Source organism: Dipodomys ordii, unplaced genomic scaffold (genome assembly GCF_000151885.1).
Source record: "Dipodomys ordii isolate 6190 unplaced genomic scaffold, Dord_2.0 Scaffold100, whole genome shotgun sequence".
Taxonomy (NCBI): Eukaryota; Metazoa; Chordata; class Mammalia; order Rodentia; family Heteromyidae; genus Dipodomys; species Dipodomys ordii.
In genome coordinates, this window is record NW_012267316.1 from 3,950,155 (window position 1) to 3,971,451 (window position 21,297).

The following is a 21,297-nucleotide window of genomic DNA, read 5'->3' on the forward strand; positions in this document are numbered from 1 at the left end:
CACAACACCAAAAAATAATATGTACATGTGTGTGTGTGTGTCTAATAGAGTTTTGTGCACAATTGTTAAACATTAGCTGAATTCACACATAGACTCTGATATTTATATAAACAAAAAACGAGTCAGTGCCTCTCACTACTCTTGTATAGTAGTTTCTTGAAACTCCATGTACATGAGTGATTTTTACCCCAACTGGGTATCTCTGCCTCCACATGGAAGAGGAACTAAGGATAGGAAGACACAGTCTACTCTGGCTTTAAATGCTCTCGGTGCCCCCTGGAAAGGGGCGTGGGAATGGTGAGCACCCTGGTGTGTGCTCACCTGGTCTCCTTGGAAGTGCTTTGGCAGTCGCCAGTAGAATGGCTCTGAGTGGACATGCTGACGGACAGTCACGGCATCCAGCAAGACATCAGGGGCCTGGAAATGCACACCCTTGGTTGTGCCCCACAGATCACTCTGTGATACCACACGCAGAAGAGGCTGATCGGAGGCCAGCGTTACCTGGTCATGGAAAGGAGAACGCACTTCTGGTTAAACGACACCCCCACATGTGATCTGTTAGATGCCACAAATGTTTCCCAGATACACTGCTTTGGGCCTTTGTCCTTCACATTCACCATCTGCATTAAAATGCCTACTGCCTTTTAGGGCCAGGCTCTTCCCTCTCTAGAGCAAGAGACCATGGCAGGAAGGGGACAGCATGTTTTGGTTTTGTCTTCCTTCTCTGCAGGAAGCCTTCCATAGATCAGCCAGGAGCCAGCACCAATCCCCTTCAGTGCCAGGTCCATCTGTTTCCCTGGACAGCCCAAATGCAACTGATCCATTTCCTAACCAAATCAGAGATCTAGGATTTTTGATTCCACAAAGGAAAGTCAGTATCAATCTGGACTGTCCCCTCTATGCCCACCTGATTCCCAAGGGAAAGGGAACAGTTGGACTGCAGGAGTGACTCACTGGGGTCCTCACGTAGCCCTCCAACTCCGAGCAGAGCTGTGACAATCCAAAGCAGAAGCAGGGGGTGCATCCCAGGGGGTCGTCAGCATGCAGGCCGAAGGTGCCTGCTCGACATTCACTGCACTGGAGGCCAAAGACATTGTCCTGCAGGCACAAGGTAAGGGACTCATAAGTGGCCGGGAATGGAGGTGGGGCGGAGCAGGGGCATGCAATTTCCATACGCTCGGAGATGAACTGAAACAAAAGTAATTTAAGAGCCACAAACATCACTGAACTCACAGTGGCCTGAGACCAAGCCCTTAATTAAACCCCGCGAACACTGCTTCTCTCAGACTCAATGTGAGATTCCCAAACATGGCTGGCTAGCTGAATGGAATCCATCTACAAGCCTTTGGAAATATGTACTCCCTGATGAAAATCTTCTGGATTGGTCTCAACCCCACCAAGTGATTCTTAGGGTTCAGTTGGTGAGAAGGACCCCTGACCAGGTAATTGCCAAACTAGGTCCCTGCTGTAAAGATTACCATGAGAACTGTAATCAGAAAACCTGGTTTGCCAAACATCCAGAGACTGCTGCTTCTCTGCCTTTCTACCTATATGACTTTCCTCTTCATTGTTCCCAGCCACATAGTACCCATTACTTGCTAGTGGAACCTGTCCATCCATGTAAGAAAGGACCAGAGCACTGACCTCCTTGGGTTTAAAACCTGGCTACTTGGCGGGGCACTGGGATTATAGGCTCATGCCTATAATCCTAGCTACTCAGGAGGCTGAGATCCGAGGATCATGGTTCAAAGCCAACCTGGACAGGAAAAGTCCATGAAACTTATCTCCACTAAACTACCACAAAAAAGAAAAGCCATTAGTACAGCTGTGGCTCAAGTGGTAGAGCATCAGCTTTGTGCAAAAGAAGCTCAGGGATAGTGCCCAGGCCCTGAGTTCAAGACCCAGAACTGGCATTAAAAAGTCTAGCTACTCATTTCATACCCTCAAACCCCAGTGTACCAAGGAGAGAAAGGAAAGCAGAGGGTCGATGACAAATACCTTGCAGGTGCAGGCACCTGTTTTCTCTGCACAGCTGCAGAGACCCTGTTCTGGGTCGCAGGTGTCAGCCTGTGTGCCCCTCAGGTCGCAGTTACAGGAAATACAGTCAGGAAAGTCTCTGTAGCCCAAGGAGCACTGATCACAGTTGTGTCCATCAAACTCAGGCTTGCAGTGGCACTGGCCAGACAGCACATTGCACTGGGAACTGGTGGAGCCCTCATGGCTGCAATTGCATGCCTGAGGGGGGGGAGGGAGGGAGGAAGGGAGGGAGAGAGAGAAAGAAAAAAAAGAGCTCAACAAAAAGCCAGTCTTCATGTCTCCATCACCCACAGTTCTCTGGATTCCAGGAAAGCAGGAGATGAAGAGAAATGATACCAGTGAATGGAGCTTTCTCTTGTTATAGCTTTATGGATTCACTTTGCCTATGTGCTAACAGGAGAAGGGGATGACATTTTGGGACATCTGCCAGCTGCTTATCTTGTGCGCACATGCACGTGCACATGCTTGTGTGTGCTGGTACTGAACTCAGGGCCTCTTGCACTTCCTTAGCTTTTTGCTTTAAGCTGGTACTCTATCACTTGAGCCACAGCTCTACCTCCAACTCTTTACTAGTTTACTGGAGATAAGAGTCTTGTGGGTATTTCTGCCTGGGCTGGCTTTGAACCATAATCCTCAGCTCTCAGCCTCTTGTGTAGCTAGGATTACAGGCACAAGCCAGCAGGGCCTAGAAACATCTGAGAATTTTAGGGACAGCTGAGCTCTGGGCCACAAATAAAATTAAATTTCATAGGTCTAAATGACTTAGCAAAATTATTTTAGAGGCCAAGTAATTTTTCCCACAGTTTTAAAACATGACATTCTCTTAGGAAGTAGTACTCACTGCAGGGCTAAAGGGCACTAAAAAAATGAAAGAAAAAAACAATTCCTAGACATCTACTTCACAGCTAGGTTTCTGAAGAAAAGCCCAAAACAAGGCCTTTGAGAGGTATTACCTCTTCCTTGTTTATTCCTACAAGTATATGAGTTCTGTTTTATTTATAGCTCTATTCATTTCATCTGAATGGAGTCTCGTTGTGTTACCCACACTGGCCCAGAACTCCCGAGGTCAAATGATCCTTCAGCATCAGATTCCCAAGTATCTGGGATTGTAGGTGTGTACCTCTAAACCATCATACAGTTACAAATCAAACCAATGGAGAAAAGAAAAGTTGTTTTGCTAACAACAACTTTGTAGCAGTACGCACCTGGCATCCTCTTTCCACGTCCAGGCCCCAGTACCCATCCTCACACTCCTCACATTTGGGACCCCGGGTATGAGGAGGGCACAGGCATTTTCCAGATTCAGGATCGCAGGTATGGTGAGTATGAGCGCAGTCACAGGCTGAAAGAAGACAAGTGTCATTATAGCTCTGAATGGTTGAGGTGGTTAAAGGGGAGAGCATTGCTGTTACAAGTTATTTCAAGTTATTAATAATTGGAGCCACTGTTTTAGTTCCTCTAGTAGACTTCCAAATTCCCAAGATTCCCCATTCCCACCACATGTCTCCTGAAGGTGGCTGTTCTTTGTTGGGAGATCTTCTGAGAGACTGGAAATGGCCACCGAGAGGGAAAAAGGAAGAAAAAAATCAGAGGAGCTGGGAAGGTGGCTCAGTGGTAGAGCGCTTGCCTCATATGCATGAGGCCCTGGGTTTGATTCCTCAGCACCACATAAGTAGAAAATGCCAGAAGTGGCCTCTGTGGTTCAAGTGGTAGAGCGTTAGCCTTGAGCTGAAGAGCTGAGGGGCAGTGCCCAGGCCCAGAGCTCAGGCCCCACGACCGGTTTAAAAAAAAAAAAAGAAAGAAAAGAAAAGATCAGAAAAAAGAAGATCAGAAAAAAGTTGATGGGTAGAAGAAGAGACATTGATAATGTTCTTGAGCATCTCTTCTGTGCCAAATGCTGTGTTCAGGACATGACACACACCTCACAGTAGCCACTTATTGGAGATTATAATCAGCCTTCTATCTTACTGTTCAACAAACTAAGGTTATGTCACATTTAATAATTAATCTACACAATTAGGAGGTGGTAGAGCCAGAACCCAGGCTTATGCTTGTCCCTGAAAGGGATCAGAAATAGGGAAAGGATATGAAACTTTACAAGCAATGCTGAGAAAAGGTAACAGAACCTTCAGAAGTGATTCTAACGACAAGGGCACACCAAAAAAAAAAGAAAAGTGCAGGACAAGGAACACTCAAGGAACTTAAGATCTTACGTGTACAGCGACCATCCTGGTAGCCAAAGAAGCCATGGGAACACCTGTCACACTTTTTCCCAGCTACACCTGGTACACAGTGACATTGACCTTCATCCGTGCAATCATCTGACATAGAGCCCGTCACACTGCAGTTACAGGGCTGGCAGCCATGCCCCGAGTCCAACCCATAATAGCCAGGCTACATCACAAAAAGGGAAAAATCAGGTGAGTCATTATGCCGTTCAGAAAATGTCTACACACATTAAAATGCTCCCCAAAGCACACATAGGGTGTTTCACAGAATCATGAATATTCATGACTCCATTCCGCCCCTTTGTTGCTGAACACTTGCTGTATTTGAGAAGCAGGCCAACCTTGCATGGGCCATGAACACAGCTCTACTGAACCCTAACAAAGGTGACACACCTCACCACAAATGCTTTCACTGCATGTAACAACCAGTGGGTGCTTACCAGGCACTGGTCACACTGCTGTCCAGTCACGTGAGCTTTGCAGTCACACAGTCCAGTGTCAATGTTGCACACACCAGAAAGGGAGCCGTTTTCATGGCAGTCACAGGCTAGGCACACATGACAGTCAGTGTCACTTCTGGTGTGGTTACAGTACAATCCTCCAATCTCAAAGAAAAACTTAAAGACTCTATGTACCAGCTCACATATAAAAATAATATAAGTCAATAGAACATGTAATATGGCATATTAATGTGTCACATATAAACATACATTTAAACTACACTGTATATACTTACATGTAAAATATAAATACCTATATGTTTAATTATATAATTATATGTATTATTGATACACTATTTTTAGATAGTATACACACTCTGTAAATAAACATAAACATACGAATACATTTTATATAATCTTAAAATAGTATTAAATATAAATATTCTATGCTGGATGTTTAATATATAAGAAACTACAAGAGTATATTAGTTTGTGGCATAAAAAATGTTATATATAACACATAGTATATAATATATAAGTTTAACGTACCATAAAATATATCTAAACACTATATATTATGTGCTATTTATTTAATACATAATATTCTATACAAAGATATAGAATATTAATTTTATGATACAATACAGCATATTACATATATACTATATATAATATACACTGATTTTAGTTTGATCTCTAACAAGCCTATAAGTATACACTTATACATATAATTTACACATATTAATTTACAATAAATAAATTAGCACTTCCCTGAAGAATAAACCAAATTAAGGTTGATGACACAATCACACAAAAAATTCAAGCAATTAACATAATACTACTAAAGCCTTTAAGACAATAATTCACTAAACAAATTTCATGAAATGACTTAGTTGATCTATAAATATTTATCAACAAATTTCTATTAAAACAATACTAGGAAGATTTCAAATTAGCAGACACATTTGGTGACATATGCATGGGCCTATAATCCCAGCATATGTGACTGAGGCTCAGGCAGGAAGATCAAGAGTTCAAAGCCAGTCAGACGCTGATGGCTCATGCCTGTATCCTAGCTATTCAGGAGGTTTGAGACCTTAGGATCACAGTGCAAAGCCAACCTGGACAGGAAAATCCCGGAGACTCTTATTTCTAATTAACCATCAAGAAGCTGGAACTGGAACTGTGGCTCAAGTGGTAGAGCACTAGTCTTGAGCACAAAAGTTTAGGGACAGCACTCAGGTCCTGAGTTCAAATCCCAGGACTAGCATGTATGTGAACAGGCTCACAAACACACAGCATATTACACATATACTATATATAATATACACTGATTTTAGTTTGATCTCTAACAAGCCTATAAGTATACACTTATACATGCACTTCCCTGAAGAATAAACCAAATTAAGGTTGATGACACAATCACACAAAAAATTCAAGCAATTAACATAATACTACTAAAGCCTTTAAGACACACACACATACACACACACACACACACACACACACACACACACACACACACACACACACACACACACACACCAAAACTGGTGTTATTGCTCTGGTGCTATTGCTCTGGAAAGCGTTTGAATTTTCCTCAGAAAACTAAACATAAAACTACCATATGATCCAATAATACCAACTCTTGGGCCTTTAAAAGATCACAAATAAGGATAGAAGAAAATCACTTGCACAACCATGTTCATTGCTGCACTAGTTGCTACAGTAAAGACATAGAAACAGCTTAAATGCCCATGAATGGATAATTTGATCAAGAAAATGTGTATGTATATACCAGTGTAATTTGACTTATCCATGAAGATAATGATATACCCATATCATTTGTAAAGAAATGGATGAATCTGGGCAAAATTGTGCTAAGAGAAGTCAAGTCCAAGGAGACAAAGGACATATATTTTCTCTCTTTTATGAAAGCTAGAACTAATTTATAAATGTACAAGTAAATTCATATGGGGTTGTATGTAGTGTACACAAATGTATTAACCAAAGTATGGTGTATCCAGAGAAATTAAAATGATGTAACTCCTTAGAAAAATGAACTCACAATTCAACAAAATGAATACCAGGAAGCTAGTACTTGAAATGTGGAGAAGGAGTCCAAGAGGGGGATAAGGGGGGAGATGAATTGAAATTAGGAAGGGGGAGGAGAATGAAGTCATAATATTCAATGTTTATCCTATGAAATTAGGAAAACTGACAGGAAGGGTTGGGTTGGGAGGGACCAGGAAGAATGACAAAAAGGATGACACCAATAAAGATGCATTGTTTTTATAGACTGATTTGTTGAATGGTAACTCCTTTGTATAATTGCTTAAAGATAATAAAAATACAAAAAAAAAGTTCAAAGCTAGCCTGGGCTACATAGAAAGACTGTGTCTCAGAAAAAGCAAAAGACAATTTAGCCATTTACTGTCATTCAATCTTGTATAAACTTAATATTTTAAAATGAAATTATAACATCCTCTAGGCATTGTCCATATCAGTATCTCATATTTTAATAAGGAATATTTCTGTTTTGTAAGTCTTGAGTCATTTGTAGTTTCAGGCTACACATTCCAGTTTATCTCATTACTCCATCAATATTTAAAGCTACAAACTTTCCCAGCACTCAAGAGGCTGTTAGGAAATATTTTTTTTCTCTATCACTGGCGCCGTCTTGTGCCTCATCTTGTAATGAAGTAAGACCAGCATTTATAAGAAATCATTAAAATTTCAATTGCCTTTTTTTATTCAGCTTCCTCCTTCTTCAGAACTGCGCCCCTCCCTGCCAAAAGGAGAACTTTGTAGGGTCAACCTCAGGGCCAAGTCATCTCAGATAGAAGAAAACAGACTTCTCTCAGGGAGTAATTCTACACCAGAGGTCATTTCAGTGCTTTGAGCCCAGCTTACCAAGGTGATGTGTGAGTCATACAGCTCATGTGCAGGCCACAAGGGCATGCCAATACCATGCATTGGTAATTTGGGGTCAAAGTCTCACTATTTCCCATTTTGCATCATGAAATCCCATCTGCCTCAGGCTACCCCTAAGCAGATTCAGAACTGTGACTCAGCTCTGAACATGGTCCATCCCTCATGTAGAAATGTGGGACTAGAGCTAAGACTTTGAAAAGAAACCCTTGCTCCTCAAATGGATGTTCCTTCTAGGCCTACAGTCTTCATTGACTCATTACAGAGGGAAAGACTGGGTCTTGAGTCTGTAGTCGATTAATTAGACCACATTAAATAAGAAAGATTCAAGGGAAGGTCCCCTCAAAGGCTAAGCTCAGTGAGTAGATGGAAGGAGACTCCCAGGGCAATATAGAGTGATGCTGACTTTTGAGCCCCTGCACTCACCACGACAATTTTTGGCAGTCACGGCATCTCCGTAGAACCCATCTGCACACCTTTCACAGTGGGCACCGTCCGTGTTTCCCAAACACTTCAGGCATTCCCCAGTGACCGAGTCACAGTGACCAGCCTCAGAGAGGTCCACATTGCCATTGCAGTCGCAGGGCACACAAGTTTCCCCGGGCACTGTTGGGTTTCCATAGTAACCGTCTGCACATCTAGATCAGAGACAGAAGGCAGGATCCAAACAGTACAATTATTCAAGACATGATTCCCACACTCTCCCAGGACTCTCTGAATGACTAGTAAAATAGATTATCTCTTGTCCATATGACTTACTATGGAAAAGATGTGACTGATCAGGTAGTCACCCGTCAGGATGATTGGAAAAGGTCCAAAATGAGGTCTAAATCCAGTAGACATGCACTCATCTATAGGCCCCAGTCTAACTCACCCCAGGCCACTTGGAATGTCACCCAGCACTCAATAGGCTAAGCCAGAGCTGGGTACTTAGACGTATGTAAGGGGAAAAGGCAACACTGGCTTTCCCGGAAGAACATGGCTACTAAATAAAACCATCTATCACTTTTACTATGAACCAGACAGAGTAAGGGACAAAAATGTGTGAGCCATAAATGCTATGGGCTCCTCACTGATTACACCTGTGTTTGATCCAAACTTGAGTGAGCCCAGGAGATGGACTTGTTCTCAAAATCTCTAGCTAGTTTTACCCTTTATTCCTTTCCATAGACATATTACTTTTTCTCTACGACTCCATGAAATAATAAATAAAAATAGTCCATACTCCACTACATATTTGGAAACAATTCTATCACTACATCTTATATATATATCAAATGATCACACTGTGGCTATCAGATGGGGACAGTTGTTATGATATATTTTTGAAGGGGTAGAGAATGAGACTCTCTAATGGACTGGTTGTAGGAAGAAATATTGAGTGAAATACAAATCAAGGATATAGCTTTAAATTTCCCTGGCCATTCGGGTAACAATTAAAATCAAAAACATCTAAAAAAGGTATTTTAAAATAAGCATACAGAATTTATATGGAATTAAAAACTAATGAATGTTGCCTGTTCTGAAGTCAGTAGGGAGGTGCAGAGTACCTCTCACACCAAGTTCCCGAGTAGCCTGGGGCACACTGGTCACAGAGCACTTCATCTTCATTGGTGAGGTGGCAGGTGGGGCTGAAACTGTGAAAATATTAGAAATGAGTGCAGGTTTTCAGCAGATGGTGTCAGTGTCTAAATACTGAAAATATTTCCTTTCTACTATAGCCTCATTCTTACAGACTTTCAATGTGTTCTCAGCCCTGAGTCCAGAACCCAATAGACTTTCAATGTGTTCTCAGCCCTGAGTCCAGAACCCAATCCTCTACACACAGCCCTCCCTGTAAGTCTCCTACTGCCTACTTCTCAGTCATTCTACCCACAATGCACTTGCTTCTCCCATCTGTTTCTGCCTGAGTTAACGGCTCATACCTGATGCCCAGATCATCTGTTGCTTCTTACAGGAAACCTGCTCAAAGCTCTGTGTTCCTCTTTTCAGGGCTTCTCAGGCACTGACTGGCTTTTCCTTCTCTGTGGAGCCTGGCCCACGTAATGGCAAGGGAACGCTCTCACAGGGTCCATATAATTATGTACAGGAGCTCTGACATCTCTCAAAGAATCCTGTTGCTCACTGAGTTGCCTCCAGAGCTTATTTGTGAGTCTGAGAGAGGCCTGCGTAGGACAACTGACAGCTGACAGTGCACCATCATCCCATCATAGTTAACCTTGTTGGTCTCTGCTATCTTTTGGGCATGATTTGAATGTGTTCCCCAGTGGGGCAATGGTGAGAAATGGTAGTATCTTTAACAGGTAAGATCACCTGAGTTGACTAGGAAATTGCAAGACTGCCTTTGGATGGGATTTAGGTGGGTGCCTCTCATGGACTTTAAGTACTTTTTCAAGACCGTCATTACACAAACATGAGACTCATGTTGAAATCTCCTTTGTCATCAGCAGTCCCTCATCCTACAAGTAGGAAGCCATCCACAAGGAAGTACTCAGCAGAACTTCCAGAATGGTGCATCGAATACACTTATTTTCTTCCTAAGTTACCCAGCTTCAGGTATTTCACTATAGCCACAATGAAAAGTGTATCTCAATAGAGCATCTTTTTCTAGCCTGGAGTTTTAAATAAAAAAGCCCTGGGGGGGACTTATTGGGAATGGGTGAAATAAAAATAGCAATAGACAAACCAGTGAGACAAAGAAGAGGCTTTCAAACCATTGGCCTGTGGGATATACATGACCCAGCTGACCTACAAGTCCTTGCTCAATATCTCTTCCCGTCTCCTCTCCTGCACTCGATCCCAGGCCACTTGCAGCTCCTCATATTTCATGTGAGTGCTCACGCTGCCATGACCTGGTGCCCTCACTTCCTCTTTCGTGGAATGCCTTCTATGCTCCAATCCCTTCCTCAGAAGCATCCCTTGCACCCCTCCACTCCTGCCGTCTGGTGGACCCACCTCCATCACATTCATTATGGTCCTGGGGCCAATAGCCATGGATCAATCGCCCGCTGTGACAGCAGGCAGGCCAAGAAATGTTTTTTGAATCAGTCACTGAATTTAGACCTTTCTCATTTAGCCTTTCATTTTTTGGTCATTGGATCCAAAAATTTCAAAACCCAAGGGCAATGCTTCCTTTGTTTCCATATTCCTTCTATCTAGTGCCCAGTGGTAGGCATTACATGTGTATTTGTGAAGACAACATGACCAACATTAGACCAAGAGGAAGATATATGGACACATTTTTGCTCTCACACTTTTTCTTGTATAGTTCTCATACACCAAGCTTCTTAGGTTTTGTTGTTGTTGTTCTTTGGGTAATTTTTGGGGGGCAATACTGAGGTCTGAAGTTCAAACTCAGGGCTTTGTGCTTGCTAAACAGATGTTCCTACCACTTGAGCTATATCCCTTATATTAGTCCCCTCCTTTCGCTCTCCCCTTTCTTTCCCCCTTCTCCTCCCTTCCCTCTTCCCTTTTCTTCCCTTCCTTGTCTTTTCTTTGTGCTGGTCTTAGGGTTTTAACTCAGGGCCTAGGCATTGTCTCTGATTGAGCTTTTCTACCACTTGAACCATAGATCCATTTTTAGCTTTTGGCTTGTTTACTGGCAATAAAGAGTCTTTCCTGCTCAGGTTGGCTTTGAACTGTGATCTTCAGCCCTCAGCCTCCTGAGTAGCTAGGATTACAGCAGTGAGCCATGGGTGACCGAATTTGAATTAGTTATTTTTCAAACAGCGTCTCATGTTTTGTTTTGTTTGTGCCCAGGCAGGCCTAGAACACAATCCACTGTTTATACTTCCCATGAATCTAGTATGACAGATACATGTCATTATGCCCAGAAATTAGTTGAGATGGAATCTTGCTAACTTTTTACTGAGGCTGGCCTCAAACCACAACTTCCCAATCTCACACTCCCAAAGAGCAGGGATTACAACTTTCCAATCTTGCCCTCCCAGATGCTAGGATTACAGGCTTGAACCATGGTACTGGGCCACTAAATGTATTTAAAGGAGATAATCCCTACCCCTCCATCTCTAATTCTAGTTGGTTATTCCTGAGCAAGTTTCACACACAGCTCTGGAAATATATGAACACATCTCAGTGGGAAGCTGGTAGAAGAGGAAGGCTTACTTGTTGGAGGCTGTGGAAAGCGGGCAGGCACACGGCTGGCAGTCCTCAGCAGTTCCTCTTGAAGGCACCCCATAGAAGCCTGGCAGGCACTGCTCACACTGGTCTCCAGTGGTGTTGTGTGCACAAGCCTAGAGTTTATACATGAGAAGAGGAATTAGCTCAGGTTTCCTTACAGGATTTTCAGATTCACCCAGAACAACCTGAAGTCCATGTTTAAGTTTTTAAAAAATATGGAGAAAAAATATAACAAATTGCCAGCTCTAAGATATATATATAAGATATATATATATATATATGTGTGTGTGTGTGTGAAAGACCTTCCACTCTGGCCATGGCAGAGTACCTGGCAGACATTTGTGTATCCAGCAAACAATTAGAAAATGGAGCAAAATAGGCCAAATAACTCAGGTCCAACAAGAGAAACAGGTAGCAGGTATGTGATACCTGAGAGAGCTGAGGTGAGTCCTAAGCTTACACATCTATCTGTAGACACATGGTAGGTAATGGGTGCCCAGGCACAGTGCTAAGTGGAGGAAATGGAAAGGCTCATGTCTGTCATTCAGCTAGTCAGGAGGTAGACATCTTTTTGCAGTTCTGAATCGGTCCAGGGAAAAAGGTGAGACTCTATCCCAATCAATAAGTGGATTATAGTGATGTGTGCCTGTAATCTCAGCATGAGGGAGGCTATAATGGGAGGATCTCAGTTTGAGGCAGCCTTGGGCTAAAACGAGACACTCTACCTGAAAAACAACTCAAGTGAATAGAGCGAATGCATGGCTCAAGTGGTAGCATACCTGCCCACCAAGCACAAGGCCCCGAGTTCAAACTCCAGTACTGCAAAATATAAAAAAGTTGGGCACCAGTGGCTCACACCTATAATCCTACTGAGGGGGCAGAGAAAAGATCTGAAGATTCTAATTTGAAGCCATCCCAGGAAGCCAAATCTAAAAGACTCAAATCTCCAGTTAGTCAGAAAAAAAAATTGTGTCTCACAGGAGTAAAAAAGGCAAGCAAAAGAGATAGATGCCTGAATTCAAGACCCAGATCCATTAAAAATAAAAAACAAAACCTAAAAAGAACTCAAGGAAAGACTGGGTCAGTAGGAGTGGCTTGAGCCTTTGCTAGCAGACTGGGAGCAAAATTTAACCATCTGAACATAGCTCTTTAAGGGCAGTTGCATTTTAAGAATGCTATATACGTGCCTCTCATTTAGTGTGAGCATATTTAGTGTCTTATTAATACATTTGCCAGTACACTTAGTCCATATTTAATATACTTGATATATACTTCTGTAAATATGCAGTTATGGAAGCATGAGAAATATATGCTTTCAAACCAATCCTGACTAAAGCTACTAGCAGCAGGTCCACGGCTTGCCCATCACCTAGAGACACTGGCCTGGAAGACTAAACCAGCAAAATTAAAAAGAAAGGGAGAAAAATAAAAACAAACAAAAAGCCTCCTGAGTCTCTGGGAGCCATGCCTCTAAGGAAACCTACCCAAGGGGGACCAAGCCACCTGCAAACCAGCACTCGGGTGAGTCTTGAAGCAGAAAGTGAAGCAGAAAACCAGAGCTCATTTCCAAAAGGGAGAAAGAACCAACCAAATTCTCCTTGCAGAAGAAAGGAAGACTAGTCTCCAAAGACAGTCAGCAAGCTAGGACATCAGGGCCCCAGATCTTCTTGGTGGGCTGATAATTAATTTTCCCTGCCTTTTGACTCCATCAATCTCTTTTCCAAAGAGCCAGGAATGCCTCCCAGATGGGGGAATAGGGCATAGCCTAACAGCATTCACTCTGTCTTAGAAGACAGAATCCATTAGAACCCTGAGGGTGGTCTGACTGCAAGGCAAAACGGCCCTGCAGGAATTCCTGACTTAAGTTCTTAACTATAAAGCATTGTATAATTTGCATAACTTATAAAGTGTATAATTCCTCTTATGATTTACTCTGTAATATAATTTGTAAAATAATACTTTCATTTAAAAAATCTGCTTCTTCATAGTTAATAGGTATAAAGCTTTCCTTTATAATACTGGCTAACTAAATAACAACTTTCTTAGTGTATTAATGTTTAAAAAATAGGAATACTACATAGCCCTTTCCATTTCAGGTTGAGCTTTCTTTGGGATGAGGAATATTTTCTTTTACTTGTGGAATCCTGGGAATGAGACCTAAGTCTAATTAATTTTTGCTTCATGTATACCTTATACACACAGCCCAGAGGTAATGCTATATAGCAACTTTAGTCTGCTTATATTTTATCATATTTTCACATATGGCCAGATGTGGTCTTGTGTCATTGCTCAAAATGTTTCAGATTTAGGAACATTGCAGATTTCAGATTAAAGATGTTCAACTTGTTCCACTAAATCAACTTTTATTTCCCCCCAAACAGGTTAAAATATGTGCTTAGCAAACTGATGTCCTGAGTTTAAAACCTAGGATTAAAAAAAAAAAGGTGACGGGAAGAAAAGGAGTACTGAAGAAAAAAAACAGCAAACTTTTAAAGACATGAACTAGAGTTTATAAATTTCTGACAAAATTTGGGCTGTCCTGTGTGCATGCATGCTGGTACTAGTGCTAGAACTCAAGGCCTTGTGCCCGACTTTGCTTTTGTGCTCAAGGTTGGTGCTCTACCATTTGAGCCATACCATCACAACTTTTTTCTGGTTATTTGAAAATGAGTATCACAGATTTTCCTGCCCAGGCTGACTGAACCACAGTCCTCAGATTCCAGCCTTCTGAGTAGCTAGGATTAGAGGTGTGAGCCACTAGAAATGAGAGTTACGCCATGGGCAGATCTGAGTTGGGCAGTTGGGTTGGGAGTGGAGAGATTTCAGCAGTACAACTTACAAAGCAAACTCCATGAATGTCACATTCAGATGCATGGCCATGGCATTCACATGGCTGACAGATTCCTCCAAAGAGTATTCCATCCACACGATAGTAGCCAGGGATGCAGGTCTGCAAGACAAGTGGCCATTTGTGTTATGAATATGGCTTCCTTGTACCTACACAAAACATCTTTCTAATGCATTTGAAAAGTGAGCCCCTCAACTTTCCATGAACAGAGAAACATTTCTTGGGGTTTTTTTGGGGGGGAGGAATGTATCAAAAAGCTTGAACTCAGGGCCTGGGCACTGTCTCTGAGCTTTTTTTTTTTTTTTTTAATTTAATTTTATTTTATTTGTGAACAAACTGTACAGAGGGGTTACAATTGCATGGGCAGGATAATGCGTACATTTCTTACCAAGCATTGCAGCCTCCTCCTTTGTTTTTGCTCAAGGCTAGCACTCTACCACTTTGAGCCATAATGCCACTTCCAGGAGTCTGAGGGACTTTCCTGCCTGGGCTGGCTTTGAACAGTCATCCTCCTATCTCAGCCTTCTGAGTACTAGGATTATAGGGATGAGCCACCAGCACCTGGCTTTGTTTTTTCTATTTAAAAAAATTCATTGATATATCACTTACATGTCATAAATGTCACCCATTTTAACTGCAATTCAATGATTTTTGGTGAACTTACTGAGCTGGGTAGCTATATGGGCATCGTAATACACTTTCCCATTTCATTTTAAGGGTAGTAATACAAAGAAACTTAATGTCTGTGCCATGGGTCAGTAACTTAGTGACATCCTCTGGAACATGGCTACATCAGCAGTAATGTAAAGTTTTCTAATAGGCGTTTCCAGTAACATTAAGTTCTTTTTTTAAATTTCCCTTTCAAGTCAATATTTTTCTCTTTTGCTTATGATTCATTAAAGGTTACTATCAAACAATGGATGTGTTTAGGTCTATGGCACACTGCATCTGTTTAATTAAGTAGAGAATGAGGTTTGCTTTCTGTGGACTCAACTCAGAGAGACAATATGGGTGTCCAAGAATGCTCCTCCCTTCCTACTAGGAGCTGGCAACCAGCACACAGTGTGATGCACTAACTGTTAGACAACCCTGAGAAGCAGTATGCCTGGAGCACAGAGTCACATAGCATCCGGTGGCTGTGGGATCATTCAAGCAGGGCATACCATCCTCCAAGGTCACATCCAGAACCAGCTGCTAAGGGCTCCCACACAAAACATGCATTTACAGAGCAGACTTAGAAATGATTAATTTGGAACTCAGCACACTTCACTGGGGGAATAAGAATAAGGGATTGGATTTGTGTTTTGTTTTCTTTCAGAATCCAAAAGAATCTTCATGAGAATAATGCAGGTTTTTTTGCATGGAACTGTGCAAGTCTCCTAAGACCTTCACCCAGTTAGTGTCTCTTAGGGTCAAGGGCCTTGCTTGCAGTGGGCACTTGGTAGTGTCTCTTAGGGTCAAGGGCCTTGCTTGCAGTGGGCACTTGGGCATGGATTTTTATGTCATATTTTACACAGTTGCAAAGAATACTATCCCTTACCAAGAGCTGCTTGGTTTTCTGTGTGTTTGTTTTTTTGGTGTGTGTGTGTGTGTGTGTGTGTGTGTGTGTGTGTGTGTGTGTGTGTGTGTGTGTCTGCTCAGGGCTGGCACTCTACCACTTGAGCCACAGCTCCACTTCTAGCTTTCTGTTGGTTAACTGGAGATAAAAGTCTCATGCACTTTCTTTCCTAGACTGGCTTTGAACCTTGGTCCTCAAATTTCAGCCTCCTGAATAAGCTAAGATTACAGGTGTGAACCACCAGGGTCTAATTAGATGCCTTATTCTTTAGGTGAGCTCCTGAGTAGCAGTCTGATAGATTTCACATTTCTGATTAACAAAACACTCATGAACTTGCAGTCAGCCCTCCACATCCACAGATCACTAACCACAGCCAACCAGGAACAAATGAACTCAGGGGGAAAAAATCTATCTTAACTGAACATATACATACACAGCTATAATGGTAGCAAGTTCACTTCTCAATGTGACCACTTCCTAGCTGGGTGGCCAGATGATAGAATCTAATTGTCCCTCAGCCTCCTAAGCTTTGGAAGAGATGGTATCTGAAGGCCTGATTTTTATCAGGATTTAGCGAGGTAGAATATAAAAAAAAAAACTTAAAATATTTCCAAATTTAAGCTGGGCACCAATGGCACCTGTTACCCTAGCTACTCAGGAAGCTGAGATCTGAGGATCACAGTTCAAAGCCAACTCAGGCAGATAAAACCAGGGATTCTTCTCTCCAGTTAACCAGCAAAAAGCCAGGAGTAGTGGTTGGGACCAAATGGTAGAGCTCCAGCCTTCAGTGAAAGATGTGAAGGACAGCACTTAAAGCATAATTTCAAGCCCCAAAACCGGCACAAAAACAAAAACAACAAAAACGCTTTTATGGGGTTGGGAATGTGGCTTAGTGGTAGAGTGCTTGCCTAGCATGCATGAAGCCCTGGGTTCGATTCCTCAGTAGCACATAAACAGAAAAAACTGGAAGTCATGCTGTGGCTCAAGTGGTAGAGTGCTAGCCTCCAGCAAAAGAAGCTCAGGGACAGTGCCCAGACCCTGAGTTCAAGCCTCAAGACTGGGAAAAAAATGCTTGCAAATAAAATAGCATATTCTACATCAGAAGAGTTATATTAATACTTATGTCCAAATAAGTTCAAAACTTTTATTGATAATCTGCAAGTATATATAATAGCCTTTCAGTATCCATGAGAGGATTGGTTCCAGGACTTTACAAGAGATTTTATCCTTCTTGTTGTTCTTTTTAATGTACTTATAATGTATTATGTGATTTTTTTTGTTTCTTTGTTATGTTCTTCCCTCATGGCACAACCCTTATTGTCACTATATTTGATTCGGTGTCTTGTATCTTATATACACATTTTTCTAATGTGAGGAGGGGAAGGGAAATAACAAAATGCTGAAATAGGGACACAGAATGACTCAATTAACAGTGAGATGTACAAGACACTATGTTGAAAATGAACTTTACAACTTTGTGGGAGGGGGGTGGGAGGGAGGAGTTGGGGAGGTGGGGAGCAGAAGGATGGTAGGAGAAAAACAAAGGAGGGGGTAACAATGCTTGATAGGAAATAGACTCATTACCTTGCTCATGTAACTGTAACCCCTCTGTACAGTATCTTTACAATAAAAATATATATTTTAAAAATCCTTAAATATTTAAGTTCCTTATATAAAATGGTTTTGTATTTACATACAAAATACGCCCATCTAGGGTTTATTTAAGCTTACACACTTTAAAAAAGTCTCTAGATGACTTATAATACCTAATACAATATAAATGCCATGTAAGTAGTTGTCAAGCAAAAATGTCTAGTAAATAATTACATGAAAAAAATCTGTTCATGTTTGGTACCGGTGTAATATTTCCTTTTTAAAAAATGGATCCACTGTGGGTTCAATCTATGGATACAGAACCTGTGGTGTATATGTGAGGTACAGCCCCTGACAGTCAAGTAATCACATGCCATAAAAACCTCACGATGGGCCCAGCTGGTTTAAAGTTATCCTTGTCTTGTGCTGGTGAACCACCAAACCCATTCCTCCTTAGACATGCAAAATCCCACACTGGTATTGCAACTGTGCTGCTGACTAAGGCAAGAGAGCACAAAGTGATCACACTTCAACTGTCCCAACCTACCCCTGGCAGAGAAACCAGAGTAAGTGATGTGACACCCAATATTCCCATAATTCCGTTCAGTCTATACCATGTTCTTGGAGGTTTAAACATGCATCATTATGTCCACTTCAGTGTGCTGCTTTCCCCTTTAGGGGAAGAACAAAAGGAAGGAGAGTGGTAGGGAGGGAAGCAGTACCTCACAGGACGTGCCCATGTAGCCTTGGGGACATTCACAGTGCTCCACATCGGTGGCTGTTGCCAAGTCTATAGCATTCTGGTTTGCTGTGTCCAAAGAGACAGAATTCAACCTGCAAACACACGGAGGGGAGGGGTGTCTAGCATGTGACTCCAATACTTGCAAATAACATCTCACACCTCGGAGAACATGGGCTTTTAAAGATCTAGTTCAAACAAAATGTCATGCAACTTTTGTTAAGTACCTAAAGATTTTCCCAACAATATACTCTGGGAGCCATGATTATTCTAGGAAGTACCTCAATGTTTGTTGCAAAGATGTGCTATATCCCTTAGATCGTTGTAGGAAAAGTCTGCTGTTGCCTACTAATTCATCCATTCATCATTTTATCATAAAGACAAAGATGATCCTTAAATGAGTTATACTATGTTTGTTTTCTCATCATCGAATTGTGAGAAATTGGTTCCTCATGGTAATGTTACCAAGGATGAACACATTAACCTAAATTATTATACAAAATGGATACTCTTAGCACCAAGAGAGGTAGAGAGATGGGGAAAGGAAGAGGGAGAAGGAGAGTCCGAGACAGAGAGAGACAGAAAGAGAAAGAGAAAGTAAAAGTCCATGATCCAGGCAATTGGTTACTCAAGTATGAACATAGTTACTCATCAAGTAATTCTGGGCGATACCATGAAGGTTTTTGTTTTTGTTTATTATCTTTAAGTAGTTGTACAAAGGAGTTTCAATTCAACATATCATTTTGTAAGTACAATGCATCTTGATCAACGTCACTCCTTCCATCACTCCTAACCCCGCCCCTCCCCTCAAGTTACTTTATTCCGTTTTCACATATGTACATTGAATATAGTGACCTTATTTACTTACCTTCCTCTCTCCATTCATCTGCCCCTAAAATCAAGTCTGTCTCTTACTAAATACATTTCTTACAAATACCTAAGTCATATTTTTTAATAAAATTGCATGTATAAAACTAATCAATACAGTTAGTTCCTTTCACTGTGTCCCTAATATAATACTAAGCTTAAAATATACAATAATAAGATAAGATTTCATCCCTGGACCGTTAATGTCATTTCCCTCTCTGGTACATGCCTGTAAAGAGCCATTTTTGCAGAATTGTAGTTGGCTCTAATCAAGAGATGTGTCACATTGGCAAGGACGGTCATGAGCTGGTCGCGATCAATCTCTTTTCTGTTATTAAAGTCTCGGAAGTTCTCAGGCACAAGTCTAACCACGTTGAAATACTCTTCATAGGGTTGCAATGAGAGGCCCTCAGCCTGTGTACTTAGAGTGAGTCCATTTCCCTAGCATTTAAAGACAAGAGGAAAGACGTATGTACTTCAATGTAAGAACCAAAAATAAAACCAAATGCTATATCCAGCAATGTGGTTTTCCATTCATGCCTAGATTCTTGCAAACAAACGTACAATTGTGTATATGACTCTTGCTCCAGAATTATCAGAGAAAAGATGCTTCATAATATGCCTCTGAGATGGAGTCCAATGATAAGTCTAATGGCTGTGTGCTTTGCTGGGTTTCATTAAAGAAATGATGTCATAAATTTGCCCATAATTTTCATCAAGCAGCCCATTTTACATCCCTAATCTTTATCTAAAACACAGAAATAAATGACATAGAAATAGATGAGCAATAAGTATAATATCCAGTTTTTCACAAAACTGCTATTGACAAAAGTGATTTGCCAGCTGGGTGCCAATAGCTCATGCCTATAATTCTAGCTACTCAAGAGGCTGAGATCTGAGGATCATGGTTTACAGCCAGCCTGGGCTAAAAAGTCTGTGAGACTCATTTCTAATAAATTACTCAGAAAAAGCCAGAAGTAGCTCTGTGTATCAAGTGGTAGAGAGCTAGCCTTGAGCACAGACAGACTCAGGGACAGCACACAGGACCTGAGTTCAAGACCCAGAACCAGCATGGAAAAAAAAAGGTGATTTACCTTTCTCAGTTTCCATTTGTTCAGGTTTCCATTATTGAATGGTCACCTGGGTAGTCTCCTTGCTAGGACTACTCTGCCTCACCACTTTCGGTCATCAAATAACCACCACACTGAATCCTAAGTTTCACCATAAGAGCAATGCAAATCAGTCACCTTAATGATGATGTCAGCATGAGACATGAGGTCATCATCTACTGTATCCGCTGGAATGTCGTAGGAAACTGTGTATTTCAGGAAGCCACCATAGGCAGTCAGCTGAAATGGTTAAATAGGAATGAAAGGGAACCAAGAGAGACAATAGTCATCCATGTCCTGAAGTAAGGGGAAGTTGTTGCTAGAAACCACCTCAAAACACCTAGCTATCCAAGCAGTCGGCATACAGCAAAGAAACTTACATTAAAGGCAATGAAAAGCACATTGAATGAGTATTTTGTTTAGCTCGTATTACCAAATTGTGGGATATTGTTGAGATACATTTCTTCTTAGAAATCCTAGGACAAATGACTATCAAATTTGTTAGTCATGTTACAGACATTTTTCTATGTAAATGAGTTATAGGATGAGAAGTGTGACCCATTGACTACAATCTCCAATTTTTTTCCATTGCTAGATGTGCCAGAAACCAGTATGTTAGAGCTGCTATTTAAAGAGGACTGAAAGTATATCTTCCCAAATAAGATGACCCCCAATATGAAACAGATTTCCTTCCTGAATGTATCATAAAAAGAAAATATTCAGAACACTTTTCACAATTACGAAATTACATACTACTTTCTTTCTTTCTATTTCACTTGTTCTTTTCTTCTCTCCTTTCCTCCCTTT

General features: G+C 41.4%; 1 protein-coding gene across 1 annotated transcript in view; it reads right to left on the reverse strand.

Annotated features, from left to right (window-relative positions):
- Positions 1-21,297, reverse strand: part of Lama1 (laminin, alpha 1) — a 132,882-nt gene that overhangs the window by 57,112 nt on the left and 54,473 nt on the right. The window contains exons 13-25 of the mRNA XM_013027136.1: positions 20,629-20,730; positions 19,611-19,822; positions 18,498-18,609; positions 14,616-14,726; positions 11,762-11,889; positions 9,187-9,273; positions 8,063-8,274; positions 4,706-4,812; positions 4,251-4,431; positions 3,243-3,379; positions 1,999-2,235; positions 955-1,098; positions 322-501 (exon numbers count right to left, since the gene is read on the reverse strand). Coding sequence (XP_012882590.1) covers positions 322-501; positions 955-1,098; positions 1,999-2,235; positions 3,243-3,379; positions 4,251-4,431; positions 4,706-4,812; positions 8,063-8,274; positions 9,187-9,273; positions 11,762-11,889; positions 14,616-14,726; positions 18,498-18,609; positions 19,611-19,822; positions 20,629-20,730 — 1,950 coding nt within the window. The remainder of the gene's footprint in view (positions 1-321; positions 502-954; positions 1,099-1,998; positions 2,236-3,242; positions 3,380-4,250; positions 4,432-4,705; positions 4,813-8,062; positions 8,275-9,186; positions 9,274-11,761; positions 11,890-14,615; positions 14,727-18,497; positions 18,610-19,610; positions 19,823-20,628; positions 20,731-21,297) is intronic.